General features: G+C 34.6%; 1 protein-coding gene and 1 non-coding gene across 2 annotated transcripts; one reads left to right on the forward strand and one right to left on the reverse strand.

Moving 5' to 3' along the window:
• Positions 1-3001: 3001 nt before the first annotated feature.
• LOC133787710 (small nucleolar RNA R71) lies at positions 3002-3108 on the reverse strand. The gene has a single exon (XR_009872713.1). It is a non-coding gene; the product is annotated as a small nucleolar RNA R71 (small nucleolar RNA).
• A 663-nt stretch (positions 3109-3771) lies between these two features.
• LOC133785147 (uncharacterized) lies at positions 3772-4518 on the forward strand. Its single transcript, XM_062224403.1, has 2 exons — positions 3772-4074; positions 4222-4518. Exons 1-2 carry the CDS (start codon positions 3772-3774, stop codon positions 4516-4518), a joined length of 600 nt encoding a protein of 199 aa, XP_062080387.1.
• Positions 4519-14538: the final 10020 nt, after the last annotated feature.

The raw sequence follows: 14538 nt of genomic DNA on the forward strand, positions 1-14538 counted from the left end.
GTATTGGATTCATCCAGAATCTCCCATCTGATCCCGGTGTCCATCATAAGCAAACCCAATCCTTATACCTCAATAAGCCTATACTTGACACAATATAGTCCTTAGCTACTCCAACTAGGACGTCTCCTCTAATCTGCCCCAACCGTGGATCATCTAACTGTTTCTCCTTGATTCTCTCTGAGAGAGTAGACTGTAAAGTGATATTGGCTAACCGACTCACTACTAACTCAATCCCTGCTCTAATCATGTCATCATCCAATCGCCTCGATATCTGTCTGACACTATATAATTGTCCCGGACCCTTCCTACTTAAGGCATCTGCTACCACGTTGGCTTTCCCAGGGTGATAGATGATCTCACATTCATAATTCTTTACCAAATCTAACCAACGTCTCTGCCACATGTTCAGATCCATCTAGGTGAAGAAGTATTTTAAACATTTGTGGTAAGGGTATATCTCACACTTCTCACCATACAAGTAATGCCGCCACAGCTTCAGTGCAAAAACTACCGCTGCAAGCTCTAAGTCATGTGTGGGGTATCTCTGCTCATATTCCTTCAACTGATGTGATGCATAGGCAATCACCTTCCCTGGCTGCATAAGTACACAACCTAGACCCTGCCTCGAAGCATCACAATAATCTACACACTTATCTCGATCTGTAGGAAGGCTCAAAACCGGGGCCGTAATCAAACTCTTCTTAAGCTTCTGGAAGCTGTCTTTGCACTTGTCTAACCAAACAAACTTCTAATTTTAGCAGATTAACTCTATCAATGATGACACAACCTTGGAGAAACCTTCCACAAAGCGCCTGTAATACCCTGCCAATCCCAAGAAACTCCTAATCTTTGAAGCGTTCCTCGGTCTTGGCCAATCTCTGACCGTTTCAATCTTCACCAGATATACCTTAATTCCATCCCTACTAACTGATAAACTAGTTTTAGGCTCGTTTATGGTATATTTTTTAGGTTGGTTTTCGTTAGTTTAGGATTATTATATTGCAGAATTATGCTCGTTTGTTCATGTTTCAAGTTTTCCTTGCTAAGTTGGTGAAAAGAGTGAAATAAAGTGAAAGTGGAAGAAAATATAATTTGGAGAAAATCGTGTTTTTAGAGGTCAATATGTATGAGTTATGTTACTGTCAATAGCGCTATAGCGTTATCAAAGTAGCACCATAGCGATAGGGAGGAGATGATGAAGTCTGAATGAATCTATAAGTAGTACCCCAGCGCTACAAAGCCAGCGCTACAACGCTATCAAGAACAGCAAAGCAGTGCCCCAGTGCTACATCAAGGGCGCTACAGTGCCAGTGAAATAATATTTAGGGTATTTTGGCTCTGACTATAGCGTTACAATGCTCAATACACAGCGCTGTCAACATATTTTTTCATATTTTGAACCACTTTTTGAAGGGAAAAACAATCTTTTCACTTGAGAATCTCGGAAGACTATTTAAGCAACATTATTATGCGATTTTGATAGGAACTTATGATTTTGTAAAACCCTAGATCTAGAAAAGACTGGTGATTTAGATTGTTTTTCTGGTTTTAACTTTCTGGAATTTTTTTCATCTGAATTCATTAGATTATTTTCTATGAGTAATTATTTGAATGTTATTTCCATCATGTTATCTATGGACTAATTTCATTTATCTAGGGATTATTGTAGTCATTGGGATTTCTATTTAATTTTATTATGATATTCTATTGATACTTCTTCTCTATTCTAATTTATATGATGTTTGTTTGATGCTGGTAAATATTTGATCACTATTTACTTGATTTAATGGTTTTGATTCAAAATTCGAAAGATGAGAATTGAATATGCTATCATTATATAGACACAGGTTGCATATTGGACGAAAGTACCTGTATGACTTGTGTAGTAAATAGGTTTCTTTGCTTAATGCCTTTTATATGTCAAGTTTATCACAGAAATGTAGAAAACCTGCATATAGACTGAGATCTTATATCTTGAAAAAGAATAGGAATCGATTATATTAACCTGCTATTAGAATAGGAAGAAGAGATTTAGAATTGATTAGTAAAATTAATTGAATGAAAAGTTGATAAAATTAATTCCTAGGCTTTTTATTATTGTTTAGTTGATTCATTGCTTTGTTTTAAGTTATTTAAATTCTGTTCGTAGTTTAGAGTATTCATTTCAGTTTTAATTATTCATCTAAATTTTAAATCACCAAATAGAATTTGAAAATCAATTAGTGGTATTTGGAAAGCAGTCTTCGTGGGATCGACACTCTACTTACTATATATTACTTGATTTGACCACGTATACTTGCTTGTAAATTTTCATAGATCATGCTTTTGGCGCCGTTGCCGGGGACTTAAATTCCAATATCACAGTTAATTGTTATTTGTTCTAATTTGATAATTTTATTTTATTTTATTTCTGTTTAACATTTATTTGGGTCAAGGTTCTGTTGTGTTTTAGGAATTGTTGGTATATGCGAAGCAATAGACGAAAAGAGATTATACCAATAGATCTAGAAATTGAAAGAACGCGCAGACAGAACTGGAAAACAAAGAGGAGATTGGAGTTTACCATGGATGAAAATTTGGGAAATAGTGCTAATAATGGTCAAGGGGCTGCAGAGGTTCCAAGGGAGCAAGGACGAAGAACATTGAGAGATTATGTACTTCCTACTGTAACATGAGTGCACTCATGCATCAGACCACCAACAATTGCTGCAAACAATTTTGAGAATAAGCCAGCAATCCTTCAAATGGTCCAATCAATTGTTTAGTTTGGAGGTATGCCAACGGAGGACCCCAATATACACATAGCTAATTTTCTGGAGTTATGTGCTACGTTCAAGATGAATGGGGTGAGCAATGATGCTATAAGATTGAGGCTATTCCCATTTTCACTGAGGGATAGGGCGAAGAGTTGGTTGATATATTTACAGGCAAATTCTATCACTGCATGGGAGGAGTTAGCTCAGAAGTTCCTTGCAAGTTCTTTCGTCCAGCGAAGGCTGCAAAACTAAGGGGAGAGACTAATAATTTTTATCAGATGGAAGGAGAGTCACTGTATGATTCTTGGGAATGATTTAAGGAGTTGTTAAGGAAGTGTCCACACCATGGTATAGAAAAATGGATGTTGGTGCATAATTTTTACAATGGGTTGAATGGAACAACTAGGAAAATTAGAGATGCTGCGGCGGGAGGTGCTTTTATGAGTAAGAGTGCTAATGAGGCGTATGAGCTATTAGAAGAGATGACGATGAATAATTATCAATGGCCAACTGAAAGGGGACGACCAAAGAAGGTGGCTGGAATGATGGAATTGGATGCTATATGAATGCTTACAGCTCAAGTAGCAGCCTTGACAAAGCAACTACAAAAGACTACACTCCCATCTCAAGCAATGCAAGTTCAAAACTTGTGTGTAAATTGTGAAGTACAACACATCCACCCAACCAATGCCCTGCTCTAGATATGAATAACATGCCCATGGTAGAAGTACAAGCTATAGGGAAGTACCAGAGACAACCCAATAATCCAAATTCCATGTCCTACAACCCAGGTTGGAAGAACCATCCTAATTTTTCCTTGTCCAATACTCAAAACACTCAACAACCTTACTCTCCACCTTAGCCACACTATCAACCTTCCCAAAATAAACAACCATATCAACAACAACATTTACACCAACAACCTCCACCTGGATATTATCAACCACAAAATAGACTACCACACCTAATGCCAATGAAATCAGCTAAACCCTAACCTGATGTACTTAACCAATTTATGACTGAAACCAGGGCGTCCATAAGGAGTTTAGAGACTCAAATAGGGAAGTTGGCTACTTTAATGTTTAAAAGTGCTCAAGGAAATTTGCTGAGCACTACAGAATTTAATCCTAAGGAACAATGTCAAGCTATTACTTTGAGGAGTGGAATAAGGTATGAAGGGCCAAAGAAGAATCTGTCAGAAGAAGAAGTTCAGAAGGGGAATACACAAGGCATAGACAAAGAGAAGTCTAATGAAGAAAAGGTTACCGAAGACCTTAGCAAGGAAGAAGAGGTACCACCTGTGAGTATTGAGCATCATGTTAGAATTCCATATCCACAAAGGCTGCGCAAGCATAATTTGGATAAGCAGTTTGCAAAGTTTTTAGAGGTGTTCAAGAAGCTACATATTAATATACCGTTCGCAAAAGCATTAGAATAAATGCCCAGCTATGTGAAGTTTATGAAGGAGATTCTGTCTAACAAGAGAAAGATGGGTGATTATGAAACCGTAGCGTTAACAGAAGAGTGTAGTGTGATTTTGCAAAGGAAACTTCCTCAAAAGTTACGAAATCCTGGTAGTTTTACTATTCCATGTACGATTGGGGAGTTTGAATGTAAGCATGCACTTTGCGATTTGGGGGCAAGTATTAATATAATGCCTTTGTCAGTATTTCGTAGACTTGGTTTGGGTGAAGCTAGGACAACCACAGTAACATTGCAGCTGGCTGATAGATCTGTGAAGCATCCACGTGGTATTATATAAGATGTATTGGTGAAGGTGGATAAGTTTATATTTCCAGCTGATTTTATAGTTCTTGATATGGAGGAGGATGAGAATATTCCTATTATCTTGGGGAGGCCATTTTTAGCAGTTGGGCAAGCATTGATAGATGTGCAAAAGGGAGAGTCAAGGATAAGAGTACAAGGGGAAGAAGTAGTATTTAATGTGTTCAAGGCTATGACTTATCCTAAAGTAAGTGACAATTGTTTCTCAATTGATGTGGTAGAAGAAGTAGCAGGGAGAAGAAAATTAATTGAAGATCCTCTCGAAATAAGTCTTATAGTTGATGATGTAGATAGTGAGGATAATGAAGAGGCGTTAAATTATTTGAAGTGGATAAAATCATATGAGCTGTGGAAGCATAAAAAGTTTGAAGAATTGGGAGAGGTACCGAAAAGACCATTACCATTGATTTTAAAGCCACCTGTGTTAAAACTGAAGGCTTTACCAGAACATCTACGCTATGCTTATCTTGGAGAGAAAGAGACTCTTCCGGTCATAGTTTCATCATTTCTTTCGGAAGTAGAGGAGGAGAAGTTGTTAAGGGTGTTAAGGGCTCATAAAACTGCTATAGGGTGGACTCTTGCTGATATAAGGGGAATATGCCCATCGATAGTTATGCATAGCATTCTTATGGAAGACGATGCTAAACTGACTATTGATGATCAACGAAGACTTAATCCGACAATGAAAGAAGTGGTGAGGAAAGAGATCTTGAAATGGTTAGATGCTGGAGTTATTTACCCTATTTCTGATAGTTCTTGGGTAAGTCCAGTACAAGTAGTACCTAAAAAGGGTGGCATGACCGTAGTGAAGAATGAGAGTAGTGAACTGATTCCAACAAGGACTGTGACGAGTTGGAGGATATGTATAGATTACCGGAAGTTGAATAAGGCAACTAGGAAAGATCATTTTCCTTTGCCTTTTATTGATCAAATGTTGGATAGGTTGGTGGCACTACACCAAATACCCAGTTCCATAACACATGAATATAATACTGATAAAAAAGTGTTATGCTAGAGTATTATATTGGGCATGAAAAAAGGGCGGTAATATACACCATCCCGCCACTTAGCCTTTGTTATTCATTCATGAGACCTGAAAATTTGTGAGACCCGCCACTTAGCCTTTTTTTTCATTCCTGAGACCTGAAAATTTGTGAGGCCTGAGAGACCCATTTCCTCTCCTTCAACATTTCCTCAATTCCAGTCGAGAGACCCGAGAGACCCATTTCCTCTCCTTCAACATTTCCTCAATTCCATTCGAGAGACCCGAGAGACATGAAAATTCCTTTCATTCAATTCCTTCAACATTTCTGAGACCCGAGACCTTCAACATATCTCAGGGGCTATCGATTTACTCTTGACCATCTACAAAATAGAATTTGCAACAATGCGTGGTTACCTGACTAATTCCTTTGAGGTGAGTACCTTTAGTTTATGGTGTATTTATAGTTTTTGCTGTCATTGTGATACCTGACTAATTCCCAGCCCCCCCGACCGACCGCCCAGTCAGTAGCCACCACCGGTCACCAAGCACCAAGTTTCAAGTCACCTCCCAGTCACAGCGGAAACCCAAAGTCCGTGCAGTTCTAACCATCTCCAGTTTACTCAACCCAAAACTTTGAGGCGCTGATCTTCTATCTCTGGCAAGCTCCAAAATCTAAGGTTCTGCCCTCCTCCATTCATTTATCTATCTTCCCTTTTCTTGCTAAAGCCAAATGCATTTGAATTTTTAAGTATTATTTGCATAAACGAGGACGAGAAATTGCGATTGGAATGGTTCGAATATTACTACTCTGGTTTTAAGTTGGGGCAGCACCCACTCGTGTTGGTTGGTCAATCTGTGAGAAGCAATTTGGTATTTGTAACTTTGTCTAAAAATGAAGTGCCAGATTAGTATATTCATTTCACCATTTGAGCATCTAGGTTATAGTATTGCTTATCGGTGAGACTACGAATTAAAGAGGTGGAATTAAAGAGGTGGAGCGATCACTTGGTGAGCGTACAAAGGATTTCGAGTTGTCCAGGAGGTATATAATTTTGTTTTATTTCTTAATTGTTTTCTGTAATAGTGAGTTCCAGAGATTCATTTCAATCTAAAACCCGTGATATTGCAATGCTTTGCAGAAAATGAGACACATGGAAACTTCATTGTCTAAAGCCAGTGCGGTGTTCCTTGATTGCTCTGCCATGGCTGCTAAGCTCTGTGCTATGGCTCACACAACCGATCGTAAAAGAAGCAAGCAGCATATCTTGTCCATATTGCTTCATGAACTACCTCGAAATGGCTCCATTGTCTTGCTATGCGCCTTACTGCCGAATGCTTTGCTTTAGAGCCAGAAGAGAGGCAGTTTCCCAAGCAACAGAAGCTAAAATTTTTGCATGATCAGAACCTTCATCATTATGTTGTCTTCTCTGATAATATTCTGGCATGTGCAGTGGTTGTTAGCTCCACTATTTCTGCAGCGTCGGTAATTTGAATTCCTACTATTCTTCTATGTTTCCTTTCCCAATAATGCATATTTTAAGCAATGGTAAAAAAATGTTGCAGTGGCTTCTTGGCTTTTATTTCATTCTACACTTGTAACTACTTATTCTGGATTCCATGATATTGTTGGTATGAAATAGATATATTAGACCTTGATCGTTGTTTCTTGTCATAAAATTGTGAAGGAACCAAAGAAAATTATGTTTTCATGTGGTGACTGATTCACTCAATTTCCCTGAAATCTCAATGTGGTTCATATTGAACCCTCTAGGAAAAGCCACAATCTAAAGGGCTGGTAGGATTTTTAAAGATGTTTGGAGTGCTGGAGTGATTCTTTACATTCTGTTAAGTGGAGTGCCTCCATTTTGGGCTGGTAGGATTTTTAAAGATGCTTCTTGTTAGTCATTGTTGTATTTAGTATCTGTGTTTGTTAGAGTTAGTTTGGTCAAGCTTAATTATTGTATATAAACTATCTTGTATCTGTAATTATTTATTCAATACATAAATCACTTTTCACACTCCCAAATCTCTCAATTTGTCTATCGTTTACAGAGATGACCTTTGAATTTAGCTCATGGGGGTGCTTTTGTATTTTCAAATTTTCATTGGAGCTTTGTCATATTTTTAGCTATTAAAAGAAAATTTAAAAAAGGAAAGAAAAAAAACTGCCAATGAGCTGGCTCTGTGCTTGGCCACGTGTTGTTTTTATTACTTAAACGGAAACTAAAATTTTTCATTATTAGTAGTATAATTGATATTGTTATTGTTGCCATATTATTATCTTTTGTCTATTTCCCAAGTTGGGCATGTACCACACCAAGTCTCCATTTAGATAATGCACAAACATTTAGATATTGATACACAGTTGTTTGTTCATTCATATTTCTGTTAGATAAAGCACAAACACTGCCAGTAGATTCATTTGAATGTAAAGTATAATTATATAAATCTTGAAATGACGTACTCGGTGAGAAAGGTAAATATATGTATATAAAATACACAAATATTTTAGATTTGAGGAAAAAATCTATAGTAATTTTTCTTTCCCCTATTGCCTCTTTAACTCTTCAAGACTCAGCTGATTGATCTTGATATAATGTACAGGCACATGGCTTCTGTTGCTGTAGGAAACCATGGGGTTCCAATTGTGGTATCAGAGCATTGCTTTGAGTATATCAGCAAGGGAGAACACAGAAATTTAAGTATACCTAATTACAAGCTGGAGTGTAATGAGATAGAATTGAGTAAGGACTAGTTCTTCTATTTGGAAAATTGCCAAAAGTTTTATAGTCATGACTACCCTTAATCATGGGAAATGAAAGTGGATTGTTTGAAAACCAAAATTTGGTACTGCATTAGTTTTTCTTAATATGACATTGAATGATTTATTTGGGTTGTGTTATATATACATATATATATTTCTATATTGTTATTAAATTGAAAGTACTCTTGCTACAAAAAAAAATTCAAAGTACTCTGATCGAAACATATGTAAAAGACTTAAGCCTTTGTGTCATGTTGAATTTGATATGGTAGTTAAGGTTATTGATGATAAAAAATTTACATTATTATTGAACTTTGATATTGTTGTAGTTAAATGAGGAAAGGTGCTAGTTCTTTGCCATGGCGTGAAGGAGAATAGTCAATTGATTAAGATGAAGCATAATTATAATTCTTTTTGTGGGATTTTATTATTATATGACCACTGATTTTGAATCTCGGTACTACGACAGAGGTATCTTGGTACCTTCCTTTTTCTCGTCTTTCTCTTGCTCACCCTCTCTTTATCTTCTGTAGGTGGCGACGACGACGGGCTCTCGATGAAGAGGCTTGGGGTGTTGGCAAAGGGATCTCACTACCCTGCCTTCTGTTTCGATACTGGAAGTCTCTTTTTCAATCTCTAAAGTCTTTTGTCAACTATGTCCCATAGTCTAATTGAAAGGGTAAGTGCTCCATTCTTTTTGTCCTCTGCTATACTTTAATTCCCTAAATGTTGATATTTTTGTATTGTGCAAATGAGGTTCACCATTGTTTTCAGTTTACTTTTGGTAACAGTGCTAGCTAAATTATTTTTATTTTTCTTCTGAAATTATTTTTTGAGAAAGTGTTTCACAGTACAGATTGAAGATAAAAACTGAAAGCTTTTGTGATAGTTTACCATGTATAGATTTAGGATCTATTAGTTTAAGTTTTCGGGTCTTTGTCTCTTGTGAGCTGTGATTTGCTACTAATTGCTTGTTGTATCTCTGTTGGGTGTCATATAACTAGCTGCATATCTCTTCATTCATTGAGCGAAGTCTCATCTTATTTATCTCATGATAAAACTCTATATGCAGGTTCTTAAAAACTTGAGAAACTGGTCTATCTGTGTTGTCTTCTTATGGTAATTATAAGATTTACTTCAATTATTTATCTTTTCTTGTTTTTTCTACTCCACATTTGGCCTAATGTTTCTATTATATTTTTATTCTTATATATTGCCAAGGGAGCCTAGATTTAAGATGCTTGCAAGTTGAAAGTTCTTGTCATATATTAGACCATATTTTTCCTCATTTATTGTGTTTAGTTTTAATATTTGATTATAGATGCTTGCCATATATTTAGTTCTAATTTCAGAAAACAAGAGAACTTCACTAGTTCTATAGCAGGATTTTACATGACCTTTCTGCATCTTCTTTGCCGTGCCACTTAGTCTCAAATTTGGGTTTGTTGAATTGGTTGTAGTGTCTTTTATAGGGTTATGTATATTCTTCCCCGTGCCATATATGATATCATGGTTTGTTTGGATTGAGTCATGTTTCTTTCTTGTTCATTTTATTTGGTTGCTAGTTGTATTATTGTTTTGCATTAGTGACCCAGATTCACATTTCTTTCAAAAATAGCTTTAAAAATATATGTTATATCAGCTCCAAAAATTAATGGGTTATATTTATATATATTTTCTTGTTTATCTATTTATCTTTAACGTATATTAAATAACATATAACAATTTCTCATGGTTGCCACAACTACTATATTGCATTGTACTTTAACTTTATGTTTTGGCTTATTTATCTGATTGTCTTTGTTTTATGATTATTGTTTTTGTTCTATTATATGTTTTGCTTTTCTTTTTTTTAGTTTGAGTTTCTATCAACATTTTATATAGCATCATAAAAGTAACCCCTTGTTGCTACACTCTTAATAAATCTATAGTTTCATCTTACTGAACAAATGTCTCCTTGAAATTACTCCTCATATATTAAGTACAATTAAGGTATCATGAACTTTCTTTATTTATGTTCTTTATTAAAAGCAGGGGTCGTTGTGTTGCAGTTATACTGCAGGAGGCTAGAGGAGTTTGGCTAGATCTAGTATTAACTTTGACATAAATGGATAAAATGCAAAAGAGTTAGTTACTTTTAAGTGATATTTTCGTGTGATTTGTTAAATATTCTGAGCAGCCACAGTTCATTGCCAGCGCTGGAAATCGAAGCTTTTCATCTAATGCCCCACTGATTGAGAACTCTGAGGATCAGATTGTTGTTCCAGATGTGAGTCTTTTTTCCTTTTTATTTTTGCCTTGTATAAATGTAGTTTATTCATTAATTGGGTGCTTATCATGAATGGATACAAAATATTAGATTAAACCCTGAAACTATTTGTAATAAGTCTTTAAAGAGAATTAGATGAACTAACTTTTTTCCTTCTTTCTTCTTTACATTCTTTTATGATATAGGATTAATTTATCTTTGACTTCTATCACTTTGCTTAGTTTATGATTGGTCTATTTTTCAAAATAAAATAATTTACCAAGTAAACAATAGACTTTATAGCATGTAATTCTTGAGACTAGTATGAATAGAACTGATTTTTTATTAGAGAGCAAGCCTTAATTTTTTAATTTGTAAATATGATTTTGTTTTTCAGCATTTGGGTTAGCATTTATAACTTGAATTTCAAATTTGTGTCCTTTTTCATTTCCCTTTATACCATATTTTTACTTTCTATCTGTTTTCCATTTTGGTGATTTGCCATAAAAAAAAATTAGCTTGGTAGATCTGTTAGCAAAAAAATTAGCTTGGTAGATCTGTTCATATCTGTTCTCTTATTGTGATTACATAGGTTTTCAGACCTGAAACAGTAGAGAACCTCTCTTTCTTGTTCTGTTGCATCCATACCCACCACTTCAAGTTCACATTCTTTCTGATTAAGCACAAAACTCATAACACAATAAATATGGTTACTAAAACAGATATGAAAAATCAAACATATAACATCGATATTGCTATGGTAAACCTTAATAGATTACATTTCTTGATTGTAAAAATAAATTTGGTGATTCGTTGATAAACTTCTAGCTAATTTTACAAAAAAATGTATTATTTTATCATTCACAATCATGAGCATAGTTGCCACTTGAGTAGCTCTGGTTTATGTTTAGAAGCTCTTTCTGTCTAGGGCAATAATAATCATTATTCTAAGAAAAAAAAATTGTGTTAGTTGAACAACAATTTGTTATAAATATGATTAATAGATAGGTGCTACCCTCTATATCTGTACGAACCTTAGATAAGATGGTTTGCTATAAAATGCTACAATTTATCTTCAACGCTCATCTTTGCTGTATGTGACATTTTCTATTAATAATATAGAACCATTCCAATTGTAAGAATGTGGCATAGTTATTATCCCCTTATATTTTCTAAAGTTGGACCATATATGGGTAGTTAAATATTTAGTGTAAATTTTCTGTGACCCTAGCATATATTTTTTCTTCTTCTTTTCTCTATTGCAGTAGAGAAAGAACACACATAAGACATTACCATAATTCTATTAGATCATAGCACTATTTAGGCACTTGTTATGGAAAAAAACACAGACTGATCAACCAAGTTTGCCATTCTTTCTAGTTAAGATCAGCTCATTCATTTGCCCCACTTGAATAGAAAGTCTCATGATTATTAATTGGACTTTTATAGCCTTTACATACTCTTTACAGACTACAATGATACACATATCTGATTGGCTTTCAGTAATTTCAATGGCTTCAGTTTTATGATTATGTTGATATATTTAATGGTTAGAACTGTTAAATTAATGTACCAGGAAACTTTTGCTCATTTCTGTTTTTCTATTCTTTGTATTTATGCACAAACTTATGAATGCCTTGGTGTCTAATGTAGGTTGTTAATTGTGTGCTTTTGTTTGATCGATTAGAACTCTTGCATGATATTCACTTGAGTACTTTACAAATTTTAGTATTTTCCTTTTTTTTTTTTAGTATCTATTCATTTCTTAAAAAAATGTGTGCTTTGACCTTTGAGCTGTACGAAAGCTGATGGTCAGCATGATTTGATGGGGGACGTACATCTCATTCATTTGCTTTGCATTTTGACAAACGTTTGTAATGTTCCTTGCTTTTTTTGGCAATGGCTTCGAACATAAAGCACTGTCTGAAGCTGGTTTTTGTAGCTTAGTTTATTGTGGTATTCAGACTAATGAATTAGCACAACCATTTATACTCTTTATTACTTCTTTTTAAGTAAGCCTAATCAAAACCATCTAATTTTGGATGTCCAGTTCCTAGTGTCACCTCTAGCTATCAAACTTTGAACAGCCAACAGCTGCCACCTCCACCTCCACCTCCACCTCCACCTCCAGTTATGCCCCAAGGTCCACCTCCAGGTCCACTGCGATAAGCTTCATCTTGGAGGCCTGAGTCTAGTTCGTCTGAATTCCCTCCTGTGCAGTTTTGGATTTTCTATTTTAGAGTTTAGGAGGAAAATTACACGCTATTATGTGTGAGCTTATGTCTTGTATATGAAGTTATTTTCTTCTTATACATATCAGCTCTCTAATATTGACATCTTATGAGCTGTCATAACGATTGTGATGAGAGCTTTAAACATATCATTGAACCTTAAATAGTTTTGCAAAAATTACAAACACTTTCTGGCATTTTATTTTGAATACTTTTTTACTTGATTGGGGTTGGAGGAGCTTTATGTCAAGCTGACATAGTCATGTCTTGTCTTATCTAAATGCAATTTTCTGATTTTTTTAATTTATAAAATATGTGCTGAATCCCACTAATAGAAGAACTAGAAGTGCTTATTTTTCATCTGTCAGAGTAGCCAAACATGATGCATACAGTTGGTGGTGGGAATTGTGTAAAGCTGAATCCCACTAATTAATGCTCTACTATTTATTTAATTTATATATCAATTGGTGGTGGGAATTGTGTAAAGCTGAACCCAAATTTCCCAGCATGATGCATACAGTTCACTATATAATTAACTTGAATCTCTCTCTCTCTCCAGTGGTACATATATACACTTTAACACTATTATTTGGTAATTAAACTTTGATCACATGATTCATTATCAACTTGCAAGGTAGGAACTAAATTTTAATATAATAGTACAGCAACACTCCATATTGGTTAATTTATGATTTTAAATTTTGAAAAGGAAAAAGAGAAAAGAATGTGGTATAACCTGTAAGTGATTTTGTAAACATTTTTCTTGAAAGTTAGTTTACAAATAAATATTTCATCAAAGTCATTATACATGGTTAGTGAGTGGTGATGATAGTTGTAGGGAATTATTTTTTTGAAAGTTGCATGGATTAGATTGAAACATACAAGTTTGATTAGAAATATGAATCCATATTAATGAACGTTAACAATGCATATAAAATTTTGATCCTAATTGATGTTTTGAAAGAATATCAGCTCCCAATTTTTATAGTTTGGGTTCTTACAATCTTTATATCTGTACTTTGCCTAGAAAGAATATCACTTCTAAGCTCTTTTTTTTACTACTTATATTCTGCTGGTTATTTCTCATTTTTAGCTATGCTTGATGAATTTATGTCTCATTTACTTTGCCTTGAAAGAATATCACTTCTAAGTTCTTTTTTTTACTGCTTATATTCTGTTGGTTATTTCTCATTTTCACTCATTAGCTACGCTTGATGAACTCATTTTCCTTGCTGGTCATTTCTCATTTACTTTGCCTAGATTTTGGTTATCACTTCTAAATTTTAGTTCAGCCTTTACCCTTTCAATTTCTCTCTGTAATTTCAGCCAGAGTATATTCAATATATAATCTGTAATTTCTATTAGAGTAGAAATGTCCCTTAGAAAAAAAATTATTGGATAATAACATCTCAATCATCCCCGGAAAGAAACAATTCAATTATGGAAAAATTACCATTTAATCCCATATATTTAGGAAACGATCAAAACTTATTGTTGTATTGTGTGAAATAGGTACACTCTCCTATCCATTTTGTCAAAATTTACTAAGTCATACTTAAAATGCCTTTAAAGTAAATGTGTGTATATATTTTAACCCCAAATTTTAAGATCGAATTAGATAAAATTTTGATTTCAAAGGCTGTTTTAATATCTATTCACAAATTTTAATTTTGTATTAATCTTTTAGGTATTGATTATATTCTTTAGGTTGGGGATCGAATTGGCAAGGAGCATTACAAAGTTAATTTGCAAGAGGTACGGAATTTGTT

This window comes from Humulus lupulus, chromosome 6 (assembly GCF_963169125.1).
Source record: "Humulus lupulus chromosome 6, drHumLupu1.1, whole genome shotgun sequence".
NCBI lineage: Eukaryota > Viridiplantae > Streptophyta > Magnoliopsida > Rosales > Cannabaceae > Humulus > Humulus lupulus.

Coding starts and splice junctions, on each gene's coding strand:
- LOC133785147 (XM_062224403.1), top strand. CDS start 3,772: ATGACTGAAACCAGGGCGTCCATAAGGAGTTTAGAGACTCAAATAGGG. Junction 4,075..4,221: donor CTGTGAGTATTGAGCATCAT/GTTAGAATTCCA, acceptor AAGTTTATGAAG/GAGATTCTGTCTAACAAGAG.